The sequence below is a fragment of the Equus caballus genome, chromosome 3 (assembly GCF_041296265.1).
Source record: "Equus caballus isolate H_3958 breed thoroughbred chromosome 3, TB-T2T, whole genome shotgun sequence".
Classification (NCBI taxonomy): Eukaryota; Metazoa; Chordata; class Mammalia; order Perissodactyla; family Equidae; genus Equus; species Equus caballus.
Window position 1 is genome coordinate 64,984,883 of NC_091686.1, and position 16,733 is coordinate 65,001,615.

At 42.6% G+C, this 16,733-nt stretch overlaps 1 protein-coding gene across 2 annotated transcripts; it reads right to left on the reverse strand.

The window, feature by feature from the left end:
- Positions 1-7,356: 7,356 nt before the first annotated feature.
- Positions 7,357-16,106, reverse strand: CCNG2 (cyclin G2). Of its 2 annotated transcripts, none has more exons than XM_001491674.6 (8): positions 15,796-16,106; positions 14,690-14,827; positions 13,897-14,034; positions 12,577-12,827; positions 12,305-12,383; positions 12,121-12,219; positions 9,790-9,995; positions 7,357-8,604 (listed from the first exon to the last, which is right to left on the reverse strand). In XM_001491674.6, exons 2-8 carry the CDS (start codon positions 14,825-14,827, stop codon positions 8,481-8,483), a joined length of 1,035 nt encoding a protein of 344 aa, XP_001491724.1. In that variant the 5' UTR covers positions 15,796-16,106; the 3' UTR covers positions 7,357-8,480. The 2 variants fall into 2 exon arrangements, with proteins under 2 accessions (XP_001491724.1, XP_070119732.1); XM_070263631.1 differs by lacking the exon at positions 15,796-16,106 and adding an exon at positions 14,918-15,228.
- Between the last annotated feature and the right edge of the window lie 627 nt (positions 16,107-16,733).

Sequence of the window (16,733 nt, forward strand, 5' to 3'; positions counted from 1 at the left end):
AGGAATCGAATGATCCCATTCACTTTTTCTGAGCCCTCTTCCTCGATCCCCATCAAAATACTCTGGTGCAGAAATAAGGAAACTGTCACTGACATGGATTATTGATGGGGTGTAAATCCATATAACCTTTCAGGAAGAGCAGGTCAACAATAGATAAATTTTAAATGTGTCTTCCCTTAGAATAGAGCCTGGAATTTCATTTCTAGACATGTACGCTGAAGAAGTTATTACATGGGTGAGCAGAAATGTGTGTACAAGAATGTTTATTGTTTCTTTGATTAAAAATACTGAACAATTGGAAACAATGTAAGGATCCATTAGAAGGGGATCTTAAATTATCACGCAAGCATACAGTGAAACACTGCAGCCATTAAAATTAAGGAAGTAGATCTGTATCAACTGACACTGACATATGCCCCCATATATTGTTAAATGAAAAAAGTGGATTATAAAAGAGTATATGGAGTAGGATCCTACTTATGTAAATATATATATGTGTGTGTGTGTGTGTTTACACTTACATGGAAAGAATGAAAAAATAAATATCATTCTGACACAGTAGTATCTCTGAGGGGGTAACATTGTAGGCATTACCCACTTTCTCTATATGGTTTACATTTTTAGAAAGGAGATATATTAACAGAAAAAATATTTTGATACATTTTTCAAAACCCTCTCTCAGGAAAATATATGCAGTGCCTTCATGCTGACAACCACTCGTATTTGTAAAGAGCTTCACAGTTTACAGAATACTTTATTTTCTCCATTAACTTGTTCAGTCGTCACAGCCCTGGGAGGTGGGAAAGGCAGATCTTGGCATCATCAAGGACAAGCAAAGCCAGACATTAGTTACAGCGGTGAAACCAGACAGCAGGAGGAGAAAGAGCTGAGCTCCATTCCAATTTGGGCAGAAGTGACAGCATTTTAAAGGGAGAATGAGGATGAAGGGAGGGGAAGTGAATGGAGGCTCAATGAAAAATTACAAGGAGCTGGTGAGTGTGAATGTGACCAGGTCAGCTGTGTCTACTATCTGGCAGTTATCAAAGTTAGGATTCTAGCCTCCCATAGAGACTGGGAGACAGAGGTCCTGGCCTTCCAATGATTACATTTCAAAGGAATGGCTTTCAGATCCTTGAGAAAGATGCTCCTGACTTGAAGGAGATACATACACATCTCACAGGGACAGAAAAAGGATTCACAATTGTAAGCCCTTTTCAGTGAATGCTCTAGGAAAGGGAGGTCAGGTGTTGGCTAGAACAAACAGTAAATTCTTTTGCTAGCTCTGAGCTTTTCCAGACAGGAACTCATAAGAGGGCTGGGTTGTCTCAGGAACACAGCCTTAGGCTGCTAGAAGCGGTGGTAAAGTTTGGTCAAGTCTCTTAACGCAGGGGTTTGAAAAGAGTGTGCTTGCCAAGAGTTTTTATAGTTCTCAGTGTCTCTTGTTTTCAGATTGAAAAACTAGTTCTCAGAGAAGTTATGTGGTGTGTCACCTTGGAGGTACACCACAGGGCTCTCCCTTCCAGAAAGAACCTGCCATTCTGCTGCAAGAAGGGCAGTAGCTGACAGCCTCCACCTGCAGCCCCTTCGGGAGCTACCTTAGCATATGAGCTGAAGCCACGCTCTTCCTGAACAGTCCTCTGCCAGCAAGTGAGCACCAAGGGTGCTAGGCCTGGCCATTTCCAACCAACATGGGGCTCTTCTAATGGACAACACGTGCTCCCAAGTCCAAGGTTGGCTGAGTCTTGTCGGGTCATCATCACAGGCCCAGGCTCTCCCTGCCCAACCCTCCTTCCTCTCCCTTTCTTGTTCACAGGTGTCACGCCACAACAAACCTATTGCACTTCCGACTTCAACTCAGTGTATGCTTCCTGGGGTACCGAAAATAACACATGTGGCTTGTCCAAAACTATACTCACAGTGAATAGGCGCTCAAATCCTGACTCAAACCATAGTTTCTGAATCCCATTAAGGTGTAAACCTTGTTGGAGATATTTGTATTTTAACCAGACTCAAAATCTTTAGCTAAACGAAAGACTTTCTAAAAGTGGGAATGACGAAATAAGCTAGAGGGAAACAGATGTGAGGGACACTGGAAAGAGGATGGACCATCATGGCCTCCCAGGAATGACTGAAATCACACCAAATGGTCTTTTAGTTCCATCTAAGAAGAGAATCATGCAGATGCAAGACCAGGATGCTAACACCATGTCTTGGACATATTTCTATTATCATGCTCCTTACATTGCATGGTAATTGATATGTCTGCCTCTCACTTTAGAGTCTGAGCGCCTCCTTGGTCAGACCTGTGCTTTGATTCCTTTTTACATCCTCAGTGCCTAGAACAAAACTCAGTACATCATAGTAGCTCGATAATAGTTGAATAAATGATTGAGTCTTATCTCAGCAGGGAAATAACAAGGTAGAGACAAAAGTGAGGCAATAATTATCATAGCCAATATTTACTGAGCATATGAGGCACTGTTTCAAATTATCATGCAGCATCATGTCAGTGAATACACACAGTGAGCCCACGAGGCAGTGTTGCAGGTGGTGGTGTCCAGGAAGCAGACTCTGAGACAAAGTTTAGGGTACAAGACGTTCATTGGAAAGTGCTCGTGAGATCAACACCCATGGCAGGGAGGAGAAGGACGCAAGGCTGGGTGGAGGGAACTGAGCCACAATGCAGGCCTACCAGCAGCTTCCACTAACCCCACAGGAAGCTCCAGGACAAAAATTATCCATCTGGGTTGTCCTGTGTTGGATCAAAATGACCAAGCCTTTATACTTCCTCCCCTCGCAATCAGTCACTAGATGTGGGCCCTCTGGGCGGGGTGTGACCTTGGGTGAGGCTGATCTCTGGGTGGGCAGCTGTAAAGGGGCTGTCGGCTGAGGGCTGTGTTCCAAAAGCACTCTCAGCAGCTGGGCATCTCGGCAGTGCATTTCTGCGTCTGTCACAGGTAGATAATATTATTGACCCCTTTCTACAGATGAAGAAACTGAGGCACAAACAGTTTAGTTAACAGCAGTCAGGTCAAATAGTGAGTGACTAAACCAGGATCAAACCCTGATGGTCTGGTTAGAGAGCCTGTGTTCCTGATTACTCCGTCTCACTCTTGGATAAAATGCACACAACTCTAGCAGTGGGCTACTGACCCCCTGCATTCCCTAGTGATGATTTGGAATCCTAACTTTGGAGAGCGTGAAATCATCCTCTCATGCATGGAAGATCACCTTTACAAAGTATGAATTGCTGCAACCCAGAATGGAAAGACACCGTTGGGTGTGATACTTGTAGAAAAACGTTGACACATGTTTTTACCCAGCAGTATGCTAGGCTCTTTGAAGTATACAAAGGAAGCAGGATACATGGTCTCTTCTCAAGACAAGCTTAGATTTAGGCAAAGGGATAAACCACAGACACATGAAATAATTATTGGAAAAATCCCAGAACTGTAAATGGGAGATGATTGCTATGTTGAATAACAGTAAAACAGGCAAAGGGCAAGCAAGCCTGTCATAAAACAGTCCTCTATTGTTTCGTTTCACCCCCGTTACACCAAATGACTCTGGGCCTTGGAACCCAAGATCACACAAAAGTATAAACTATAACCCAAGTGTAAAAGGAACTAGACACACAGGGGTTGGGAAGGGCCCACAGCCTGAGTACAAAGAAGTTTCCAGGGTAAATTAAAATCCCTCCTCTTCTCTACCAGTATACTGCATTGAATTTTTACATTACCCTATGTGGCTCCCGGTTGATTAAAGATATTTTAACTGTAAATCTTAGCCATTTTTCCTTTATCTTGCTGAGAGCACTTAAAAATCGAACAACAGGAGAATACTATGGTTTATTTTACTGGTATTATGAGTAGGATTTTCTTTATAAAAACGTTTATTATTTCATTCGTTCAACAACTGTGTAATAAGTGCCATCAACATTTGGGTAGCAGTTCAGCACAGTGGCTAAGAGAATAGGGTTTGGCAGACAAGCTTGGTTTGAATTTACAGCCCTGCCACTTACCAGACCTGTGTTAAAGTACTTCTCTAATCCTTAGTTTCTTCACATGAAAAACGAGACTAATAGTAGGACTTGTTGAGTAGCATTGTGGTGAGGATTAAACAATTCATGTAAGGTGCCTCGAACATATTAAGTAATCTAAAGTTATTTTTTACCAGTTACAGCCGGAGTTGGAGGAATTTGGGCCAGATACCATGCTGGGTGCTGGAGATTCAACAATGAGCAAGAAAGACAAAGAGCCCTTGACTTCTCAGATCAAACAGATAAGGTAAGCAAACAAGGGAGAGAGACAAGCAAGGTATTAACTTCTAGGATAAAAAAAAAAAAAAAACAAGAGTTTTATGGAACCATTAGCACTGACAAGGAGAGGAAAGTAAAGGAGTTCCAGAAAGATTTCTTGCAGGGTCTTGTAAGCTATGGTAAGGAGTTTGAACCTGATGATAAGGAGCAATGGGAAGCCATTAAGGATTTTAATCAAAGAAAGGATGTATAATGAGTGTGTTTTTTAAAGTTCATTCTTTATTCTGTCAATACACTAATAATTCAAATCCATTTTAAGAAAAAAATAGAAACTATAGGTAAGCTTAATTTTAAAAAGTCACCTGTAATCTCGCCACTCAGAGATAACCACCATTTGACTATAAATAACAAGCAATCTGTCTGTTATCTATTGCTGTGTAACAAACCACCCCAAAACCTAGTGACCTAAGACAATGATTTCTTATTTTTCATGAGTCTGTGGGTTGATTGGGATCAGCTGGGTGGTGCCTCTGCTCTGTGTGGGTTAGCTGAGGATATTCGTGCAACCCGCATTCAGCTGGGAGCTTAGCTGAAGCTGGAACATCCAAGATGGCCTCTCATCCTCAGGAGCCTCTCTCCACATGGGCTCTCATCTGTCAGTAATCCAGCTTGCTTCTTTGCAGCATAGTGGCTGGATTCCAAGAAGGATGAAAGGCAAGCTGCCTGCTGGTCCTCTTGAAACCTTTGCTTGGACATGCACTGAACTTCTTCCACTGCGCTTTAGTAGGCAAAGCTAGGCACAAGTCAACTGAATTTAAGGGGAATAGACTCCACCTCTTAATAGGAAGACCAGCATGTATGCACAGGGGTGGGAAGACTCATGGGCCATTGGGAAACTATCTACCATGCAGTTTGATTTGCTAATCACAAGGTCAGTAAAGTTGTTGACCATTTCTAGTACAAATAATTAGAAAAACTCAGTTCAAAAGTGACAAACGCAGAGTACATGGTTTTGGGCCATATAAAAACTGGTAAGTGGGTTGCTTAAATAAGCTGACAATTTGCATGTGTGCAGGGGAAGGTGGGAGGCAGGGGTAACATCATATTAGAACCCAGTGTTGAAATCAAAGGAATCAAAGGAAAAAGGCAGATCCGAGATAAAGAAAATGGTTAAAATAGTCACGAGAATTCTACAGCAACCAACATGTCTACAGTTAACCTGAGTATTAACTCTTGAGCGTGACAGGCAATTACAAAGCATTATTTGACCAATCTCACTTTCTGAGGGTCAAATGGGTGGAGACCCAGGGACCAGGGACAGCGATACTTCAGCACGCACACCAGCAGAAGCAGCAAAGTGTGCACACCACATCCTTAGAAAGGACAGAATCAAAACCCGAAAAGCCAAATTTCTTGCCAAATCAAGGAGCAAATATGAGACCAAAACGGTAGCCTTCTCCTAACCTCTGCTCTGAATGAGGCAAGAGGCTTGATACTCAATTTTATTCATCACAATCATGGGAAAGCACCTGGATGAATGGCCCAAGGAGGGCATAACAGACTCCTGGACTTGTCTATGAGTCTACTAATAATGCCTCAAGAGAAGGCAAAGGTGCCTCTCAATTCCATCTCTCTTCCTCACCCCACTGCCAATTGCCTTAATTCAGTCCTTCATCACCTCTTGGATTTCTGCAGGACTCTTGACCGGTCTCTGTTACTCATCTCCACCTGCTCCAGCTCTTTGCCACACAACTGCCAGTTAACTTTCTTAACACACATTTTCTAGCCCTAGGAAATGGCAAGAAAAAATGGCCAGTCAGGTGCAGTGGTCTGATTAGGAAGAGACTTGTATGTCATGTTACAGATTTTATCCTGATTGAGAGGTACCTACAGAACACTTTTTCAGGAGAGAGATAATCTGCCTATTTTAAAACGATATCCAGGCAGCAAGAGAATCAGGAGTAAGCCTGGCGACTGAGAGATCACTAAGACATTGCAGTAACCCTGCTCATGAAGAGTGCAGGTCTGACCCAAGCCAGTGGCAGAAACGGGCAGAGAGATACAGTATAAATGATAAACAGTGAGCTCCAGTAACCAGGCACGAGGAAACGAGGATATCACCTGTTTCCAACATGAGTAGATGGAATATCTACCTATTCACCAAAATAGACACATAGGAAGAGCAGGTTTGGGAGTAATCAGAAACTTCCAAGTGGGATGGCTAGTTGTGAATAAACAGGTTGGGAGCTGGATAGAGGTCTAAATATATTGAAAACCAGAAAGGGAAACAGATGAAGCCACCTGTGGACAGATTCACACCGAGTTATCTAGTAAGAAAAGCAATAAACCCCTAGAGCAACTAAGACGGTTTCAAGATTTGGAAAGCCCAAGTAACTTTTCATCTCAACAAATCAAAACCTGAAAGCAGATTATCTACTATTTACCAAAATTATTTAATGAGAGGGAGGGTCACTGAAACAGATTCTCCACTGAGAGAGTAGAAAACATGCCCTAACTCCAGGGGAGAAGAGGTATTACCTGAAAACCATATCCGGTATATCTGAGTTTCTAAGCAATTAGAGAAAACAACGGTATACAAAATCAAATAGATGAGGAACATCCAAAAGAAAAAAAAAACACGACTTGCAAAGCAAACCTAAGGCTTGGAAAAGAGCCAGAAGCTGGCAGGGTCCAGGCACAGCTAACACCCCTAGTGCTTACTCACCAAGCAACCTTCTGATTAGAATTTGGCTTGTCTGCAGACTACTGATCTGTTAACCTGAGTATTTTGGTCTACCTGATACCTGCTGCTTTGCACTATAAACTAACAGGCATTCAGGTTAATATATCACTCTTCTGTTTAATTATGAGTCCACTCCAGAGAGAGGTCAATTCTCAAGTGACAGATTCACTTTCGATATCTCCAAGGCTAAGGGCCAAACTATGGTGAGGAAGTCATACCTAGAGGACTTCTGGTGACCAGATAGAGGGCTTATCCTGGAGGCACTTCAGCCCCACTTCAAGCCTTCCCGTTGAAACACAACCAGCACTTTTTCTTTTACCAAGAAATTAAAAATGATGTGACTGCAAACAAGGAGTACAAGTCATCAAAATTTTTATTTTGAGTTGTAATCTATTATTACTTCAAAAAGATCCACTTCAGAAAACATCCAATGGATGTTGACTTACCAGTAGAAAAAAGTAAGTCATCAATATATGATTTATAATACAGAATACACAATAAATTATATTTACATGCAATGACTAGACTATCACACACGGTAAAAAAATACAGTATTTTTATGTACACTTTTTAAAGATTTACATTTTCATATACAGTTTATAAAGTTAAAAATTCTCTGCACAAAATCTCATGTGTACAGAGTCTATAAATCTTATTATTATGGCTGTACCACCACACAGATATACTTAAAACTGTAACACTACACTTAGTTTTTTTCTTTTTTACTCCATATTCAATCTTGGCACTCATATACTAATAACATTATTTTTGAAATGTGAATTACAAAGGAAATAAAACACAGTCATGCAGACTTTTTTTAATATAAGAAAATGAGCTAAAATATGCTACTAGATCAACATTTATCAACCAATTCCATAGCTACCTAGTTCTGTTCAACTTCCTGCACTGCTTTCAGACAAGGACATGCAAAACTAGCAGAAAATGCATTGATCATTTTAAAAATAAACAACAAAAAGCGTGTTTGACATTTAAGAGTATATTCTCTGTTCTGAGAATGGGGGGAGGGGGGAGATCTAAGATAAACCATTAAAGGATTATCCATTGTCCCTGCTAAGGAAGCACTTGCACACTCCCAATCTGTTTAAATAGACACCTGAAGGCTTTATAAAAGTTTAAGATAAGCTACACTATTCCTCTTTAAAAATCTTCTTGAAGAGTAATGAATTCAAGGTATCAGCACCTTCCCTCCTCCCCCAAGTAGCTAAAGAGCAACAAGAAAAATAAAGTGCCGATGTCTGAAGTATTGTTAATTGTTTAAGAGGCACTAACCCATTTGATGGCTTAGAATTAAACATGAAAATAGGCCAGATCTGATCTGAATAATAAATAGAAGGTAGGTAATTCCAGTCTATGCAATTCCGGCCTAGCTGGGGGCTGGACCAGACAACTACCCACTCCTCCATTTATTGCTTTGAAACCTGTACACAGTTTAAATTCTCACACAGAACAATGAGATTTCTAAGATGGAAAGCACAGTGTCTGTGCCACTTTGAAGTTGAAAAAGAAAGTGCTCTCCTGGTCACTGAGGGGAGAGCTGCCGAGACTCTCTTCTCCACAACTCATGTCTTCACAAGAGTCCTCACTAAAAGGAAAAAGGGACACAAAGAAGAGGGTTCCATTATGTAGAATACACTTAAATGCTTAACAGGCAAAATAGAACTGCTAAACGAGTATCTCTAGTCTCAGATTTTTACATTTAAAATTTCAGGTTTACAGACACACAACTTAACTTATAAAGACTTCCTAAAATGAAGTCTATTGTAATCTCCTTAAAAAATACAGATGTCCTTAAGAGGTTTAAACAAATAACTCTGTGCCAAACTACTATTCGTATACCTATTAATAACACTATCAGCAACTAATAGTAGAATTCTAAGTATTTTTTAAATCCAATAAATGCAAACTAAGGACAACATATCTCCTATCACATGGTTTTGATGTCTTTCTTACAGCAGTAATTGCATCACTGATATTCTCAAATACCAAACCAAGAAACCAACAAACTATGAAAATGGAACTTCTAGTCCTTTATCTCTATAACATAAAACAATCATATTTAATAAAATTCATTTTACAAACAAAAATAAACTCTGAGTAAGACAATGGCATGTGACAAAACTATAAAAACAGCTACAGAAGTCTGCCACATTAGTGGTGGTGCTTCCCTTTATTTTCTAGTCATTTAACCTGCAGCCCCTTCTCATAGTACCATATTAGCACTTCATACTAACATTAAAAAGCCCGGAATGCTGTTTCTGTTTCTTTTTTTTAACCAAACTGTATTTCAAAGAGCAAGGGAGATGGGAAACAATTGGTTTTTAAAAAAGGAAGAAGTAAAGTCAGTCAGAGAAAGACAAATACTGTATGATCGCACTTATATGTGGAACTTAAAAACTAAAAACAGAACTCAGATTCAGAAAACAGATTGGTGGTTGCCACAAGTGGGGGATAGGGGGGTGGGCGAAATAGCTGAAAGTGGTAAAAAGGTACAAATTTCCAGCTATAAAAGTCCTGGGAATGTAATGTATAGCATGGTGTTTTGGCTTTTTTTCTAAATGAAGGAAAAAATGGGGGGAAGAGGTACATTTCCAAATTATTACCTATTTTAATTATTAACTCCTTCTAGTTAATTTTCTTACCTGAAGAAATGACGCTATTAGAGTAGGGGCTTTCTCTGATGCCTTTTAATATTCCATGGTTCCATTTTGAGTATAAAATCAGTAATATTTAGTCTGAGGAAATCTAATTAGTCAAGGAACTTGCTTACCTTTCACTTTCATCAAAACAAGTCCCTTCTGGTATTGTTGGCAGCTCAGGAACACTATAGTAGCTGTTGTGGAGGTTCTGGGCTGTGCGCCTTGAAACAATCCAAACTAACTTCTTAAGATCTGGTTTGCAACATTCAGGAGAAGAATATTCGGCTAGGCATTTAGAAACTAACTCCCTCCAGTAAATGAACTCAGCGTCGTTAACCTGAAAAAAATATTTTAATGAAGAGGTTACAACAGTGGTTCCCAAACCTTGCTGTACCTGGGAATCACCCTGCTGTCTTTAAAAAATACTGACACCTGGCTACCACTCCCAGATATTTTTATTTAATTGATATGTGTGACCTGGCCATCAAGACTTTTTAAAGCTCTCCAGGTGATGCTAACATGTAGTCAGAATTTTGTCCCATAACCTCTGGTTTAGGGGAGGAGCACCAGAGGTAGAAATAATTTACATAGGATTCAATACATAGAAAGCTTCGCTTGTTTTAAGAAAACACACTGACCTAAAAACACTAGGTCTGTTAATAAATCAATTATCAAATACATTCTTTAATAGTCTCACTGCAAAATAATTTAGTATAATTTAGGTTTCTGTAACGTAGCACTCTTTTGATTGCTACAAATATGCACTAAAACTGTCTGGACTGCTAAAAATATGCATTCAGACATCAGACATGTAATAATGGAGAAGTTAGCAATATGAGAGAAGAGGAATTTCCCCAAAAGGGCATAGTTCCTCCACTACTGCGGAATGCCCCAATTTATTTCAAGGAATCAATTTTCACTGAAGACGTTTCCAGATAAAATTAACATAAAAGGCTTAGATTAAAACTAATAAATGCATGATTAAAACAAAAGCCAGAAGAAATCTGTTAAAAAACCATGCTTCACAGTGCATGTACCTCCACCACAAACAGAAAATTTTCTATCATCTCGGCCTCCATTTCCACCTAATCCAGCTGCATCTTAATCCCCTTGCACTCTTGGCTTCTACCACACCCTTCTCATTCTACTCTCACCTCCTAGGTATCCAATGACCTCCTCCAATTCTCATCACACTGGGCCTCTGATCAAAATTCAATCCTCTTGGCCACAGCCTTCTTGAAAACCTCCTCCCAAACTGACAGCGCTCTTACTTGTCCAGAACACCTTCCTTCACTTGGCTCCTAATGGGGCAAGACCAATGCTGAAAACCCAGAATTTTAACTGACCCCTAAAGCAAAGGGCTCCACAAGCTTCTTATGGTTTCAACTATTAACTCCTCACGAGAAATTTCAAACCCCAATCTCCACCTATGTTTCATCTTCTGAGTTTTTATTCCAGACTGCCAAATATCTACTACTTACCTAGATGGTATACAAGTACCTAAAATCATGCTTCTTTGATCACAAATTAACTTCTCTCGAATTTCCCTCAATGTTTCCAATATTCTCTCCAGCATTAGGTCCAAATCTTGGTCATTTATGACTCCTTGCCTCATTTCCATGCTTTGCTTCCAAAACCACTATTTGAGTTGGCTATCCTTAATCCTGCTTGTGACTATCACCTAGACGTTCTATCTACAAACCTACCCTAAAATGATTCCAAAAGCCTTCTTGTCCACCACTTCCTGGCCACAAGCCTTTGCTGCCCAAACTTTCAATAAGATTCTTTTGGAACAACCCCAGTCTCCCAGTCATAGTACCTCTCATGGTCTGCCCTCCTTCTCTGCTACTGAAACCCTGAAAGTACTCCGTGTTCAGTATTTATCTGGCACTGAGACACAGAATAATAAATGACAGAACACACTGCCTCATGTTAAGTTCCATATTTCTCCAACTAGACTATTAGTTGAAGAAAAAGGACTGTGCTTTTATTTGTTTCACACCTCTTTATGACTGCAAGAAATTATTGGGCCAGCCTGACTAACGGGTTTAAAAAGAAAAACATAGCTGACGTTATTTTGGAAATACTACTAATGGGATGATGATTCAGCCCTACAGATATAATGGGATGCCATCAGTGTATTTACTAAGTCTACTTCTTAGTATGCATTTTAGAACAATGCGCATGTGGCAATGTAAAGTGCTCTATTACCAACTGGCAAGAATACTACAGAGGTCCGTCTGAATGCAGAAAGAAGACAGGCTAAGGGAATAGGTTCCCTTCCACCTTAACACTGTTTGGGTCAAAGCTGCATTTTGAGAACTTTACCCCTTCAGATAAAAGAAAAAATGAGTAAAGTTAAGAGACTTATAAACCATTACTTAATGTGTAAGTCACCACATTAAAAAACTGAAACACTACGAAGGAAACTTGCTTTAAAGACTAAGAACTGAAGATATTACCTTGGAATGTTTTTTAACAAGCAGGAGAATTTCCAATAATTCAAGAGACTTCAAAGTTTCTACTTCCAAATTGAGAAGGCACAAAGCTAATATAGATGGCTACAAGAAAAAAAAGAAAAATAAATATCTTTTTAAAATTCAAACTAGAAACTATAAGACATGTATAAGCAAGAAATCGACTTACTCTTGCTTTTGAAAAGGTAAGTCGGCAGTTGCAAGCTTTCAGCTGAGCTTCTAGTTTATCAAGGCTCAGTATTTCTTTCCTATACAAGGAAAAGAAAGGACAAAATGTTTATTAAACCTCCAAAGATTTAAATGATTTTAAGGACTTGCCATTAAAAGTCCAAGTTGAAAGTTTGGAGGGGGTAAAAATATAAATTTCACTGGCATTCTAATTCTTTACTGTTAGCTATAGCAATGCTAAAGTACAAAATTTTTATTTTAAATACCACTGACCTTTCTGAAGTATGACAAAGTACAATAGTATGGTATAAGTGCAAAAAGTTTAAGGCAGTAGTAGCTTCCAATTCATAGTGCAATTTTTCTGAAATGATTTTTTCCATTCGTTTTATGTCAGAAGCTGTACATTTACATTGACTAATCCGGATTACATCATGAGTGGATGGAATATTGCATTCTTCTTCAACTATTCTAGCAGCCAGCAAAAAACAACAGACTCCAATGCAGGACAAATGTTTAGGTTTCACCTGAAAAACAAACAGAAGGCTTCTTCTAACTATTGTCACTTTGATTTAGCAAAGCAGACACGACAGAACGATGCCCCGACTCTTAAGACCACACAGTCAAGCTGCTTCCCTGTACTTATACTTACCCACAATTATACTTCATCATTTTAAACTATCTTAATCTCCCTTCAAAAAAAAAGCCATTTTGAGCATTTAAATTATTTAATTTAAATGCAGGCAAAAGATTTAAATGCAAGTTGAAAGGCTAGGTTTCTAACACTGAGTTATACTTTGTATTTCAAACATACGAAATTCATAATAGTATAAGCTCTCCCAAAATAAATTAAGTCTTTCAAAACTAAGAAAGCACACTACTTCTTTGGATATAAAAATAATACATTCTGCTTATCTTTTTTTCTTCTTATCTATTTATCTTTAAAAATCATCCCATACTTCAATGCAAATCTGCCCAAGAGAAATACTGCATTACTTGCGCAGAGTGGGGCATATGTAAAGCTGCCGTGGACAGATGGCTGCCCTTTTCAGTGCCCTGAAAACTGACCCAGCAGCTGACAGCAATCCTACTGGCAGAAGAATCGCCACATTTTTCTAACAGTTGTTGGTAATTGTTAATCAGACTGTGGCTCCCCGCTTTGAAAAGACTTCTATGCAAGGCAGAAAGTTACCTTTTAACATACCATTATACTTCCATTTGTCATGTTTCAGCATTAAAAACACCAAGGCTCCAACAGAAACATGATGGAAGACGAAAATACGAAAACCTTTTTTTGAGCACTGTGCACGTACTGTACACATATATGGAGAATACCGTAGTCTGCGTTTTGTCACCTCTTCACAGACACGGTATGTAGGAGGTACAGCAAAACCTAACTTAAGATACAACGATACGCTTAATTTTGTAGTCAGTCTGGCACTAAAGATCACAATTCTGGGATTATTAAAAATGCTTATGTATAGTGACATAACTACATTCATTTGCCAAATATTTATTGAACCTTCGTATACTAGGCATTGTGCTAAGCACTGGGGATAGAAAAATAAGGATGTATTTATAAAAATGATTAAATACCTTCATAAGAGCCAAAAATCTGTCCAAAATATTGACAGCCAGAACAAAAGTTTCAGTGCAAGATCCAAAAAAGTTGGTTAAACTTCTTAAATCTTCTACTTTGGCATTTCTCAATCTTGGACACAAAGTGTTATCATTCTGCAATAAAAATCAGGGGCCAAAGCGTATGATTTCTTAGAACTAGATGGATAATACACACAGATACAAATAAGGCAATTATTTCTTCTTAATCTTCAAGAACCTGGGGGAAAGAGTGGTATCATTTAACTAAAGCACTACAATTTTTCATACACAAAATGCATATTATCATTGATTTTTTAAAATATACATCATAAAAGAACTTCAGCAATTCAAGATAAAATGGACTGCTGCCACAGAGGGTTCCAGAGAGTCACAGCAAATATAATTCAACTCCCTTGTCACAGAGTTCCTTACTTTTCTAACAAAATCATTTAAGATCCTACTATAAATAAGTATTTCATACTTATACTGTAAGTATTTCAGGCAGAGTGTACTTCCACAAATGAACTGCTCAAATCCCAGGAAGTGTTCCACCCAGAAAACCTAGCTGGGGGTGCCAGATTTGAGGAAATACTTCTCTAGAGTTGGTACCACTCTCGTTCCTGCTAAGAAACGAAAGCACGGCCTGGATTGAGATTTCTCTTAATCCTCCAGAAGACCAACTGAATCTTAAGAAACTTCGCAGCCTCTGGTCTTGATTCAACTCAGAAAAAGAAAAAGGTATTCAAACCCTATCAGCTGCTCGAGCAAGTTATCTTTCCTGAGAACTTACCTCCGGGGTAGCCTCGATCAAGCTCAGCCCTTTTTCTCGAGGTTGGAATCTCTGTTCCTGTTCGAGGTATAGGCTCAACAATCCGAAGAGCTGGACCCCTTCACGACCTGCCAAGTACTCTGCCCCCAAATCCTTCATCTGCAGCAAAGACACGGCACACAGTTAAAGACTGTAGCCTGGGGGTGGCGAGGGCAGGGGGAGAGGGCAGAAAAGAGCTGGTGCCAATACCTCCAGCGAGGGCGCCCCAGCGCTCCCCGGCGAGGAGCGGGCGAGGGGATCCGTCACGTCCTCCAGAACCCCGGCGCAACCCTCTCCCACCGCCAGGGAGGTGTGGCAGGGGGAGGGGCCGTGCGCACATCCGCCGGCCTGCGCCGGGTCAGACCGGCAAGCCCGGGCCTCCCGGCCGTTTCACAAACAGGAAACTGTCCCCGGGCGGCGGTGTCCGGACGGTGTGCCCCACCTGAAGCCGTGGGGGGGAGGGCCTCCGGCCCGCGGGATGCACCGGGGGCAGCCGCCGCAGCCGGTTTTGCGGGCCGGGGCTTTGCACAATAGGGGGGAGGGGAGAGAAAGTCTCGCGACCGAACAAAGAAGCGGAGGGAGGAGACTCCCGAGCCCCGCCCCTCCCGGGGACCCGGCTCCAGAAGCCCCTCTCACTGGAGTCCAGCCCCCAAGCCTTTCCCACCCGCGGCGGCAGTGCCTACTCCGGATATAGCCGAGTGGCAGAGACCCCAGTCCGAGAGCGAGGAGGTGGCGCGGCCCACCGGTCGGGGGGCAGAAGGCCAGCCCGCCCCGTGCCCAGACAGCACCCCTCCGTCTACTGATGCCCCGGGGCCGTCAATCCCACCGCACCACCCTGGCGAGCCGCCGTGACATGAAGAGCGCAGGGCGGGGGGAGCACCAGAGAATTGTCTTCAGCCTCCTCGCCTCTCCATCCAGCCCACCAGCGTCTCTCCGTCTCCGGGCGCCCACTCCCGAGGCTGAGCTGAGAGCTGGACCCGAGTCGCACGCCGGGACGAGGGGTGGGCATTCTGATCCCCCGCCCCGTGCGCGCGCCAATCCCGACCACGAACAAAGAAACCCCCGCGATCCCGGCTGGGCCCACTCACCGTGCCGGAGACGCGCCTCCACCGGCCCGCGGCGTCGCGTCCGGAGGGGATTGGGCGAGCCGGGGGCGTCCGGAGCTGTCTCCGAGGTCGGGGCCCCGCGCCTCAGCGGTGCCCCCGGACCGGCATCCGACCCTTCCCCCCTGCCACCGCCGCCTCGGCCTCACAGCCCCGGCTTCATCCTGCTCACGGCGTGCCCACCCTCCGGCTGGGGCGCAGCGCCGGCCCCTGAAGCTCTGGCCCTCTCCGGGGCGCCCCAGCCGCCGCCGTCGCCGCCACAGCGGAGGCCCGAGCAAAACCCTTGTTTTTGTTTTGAGTTTTCGACGCCCCCAAAGGGGCGGGGCACGTGATTCCCCGCGGAGGGATCCGCCGCTGTCGCAAGAGACTTTGAAAAAGAGTCCCTTCTAAGCCGCTGTCCCCGCCGGTTTTGTGGCCTTTCCAGCTCGTCTTTGCTTCGCAGAGCCACTCCTCCCTCTCGGTTCCAAGGCGGAGGGTGGAATCTGGGCGTCGGCTTTATTCTGCGATTGATCCAAGGGGGAAGGAATGGGAACGATAGGGTTGAGGAGCGGAAGGAGACAGTTTCTGGTCGCATTGCACCTTTTAAAGGTCCCCGATTTGTTTTGTTTTCGCTGTTTTGAAAAGTCCGCCCAAATGACCCGGCTCTCGGATTGGCTACTGGTGAGGCGACCAGAATGCGGGGGCTGTGATTCACTCTCGAACCCGGATTGGCTAACGGGTTAGTCTTGGAGCCCTCTGACTGGCTTTCGCCGTATCCTGCGCCTCTGTCTTCCTTGGGGCCTTAGCAACTCTGGGGCCTGGATTGCGCATGCCTGGGGGGCCGCCTCAAGGAATGCGCCGCTCTGGCCTTGGGGTCTCTTCCATCCTGCGTCCTCCGCGCGTCCTCGAGCAGCGCCGCTGTGGCTCTCCCCGCGCAAGACCCG

Bases quoted from the DNA above. Each gene is read 5' to 3' on its own strand.
- CCNG2 (XM_001491674.6), bottom strand. From the start codon at position 14,827: ATGAAGGATTTGGGGGCAGAGTACTTGGCAGGTCGTGAAGGGGTCCAG. The intron at 12,384-12,576 runs GTCAGTGGTATT...TTCCTTGTATAG, and splicing joins CTTTGTCATACTTCAGAAAG to GAAAGAAATACTGAGCCTTG. The intron at 12,220-12,304 runs GTAAGTCGATTT...TTTTTCTTGTAG, and splicing joins TTACCTTTTCAAAAGCAAGA to CCATCTATATTAGCTTTGTG.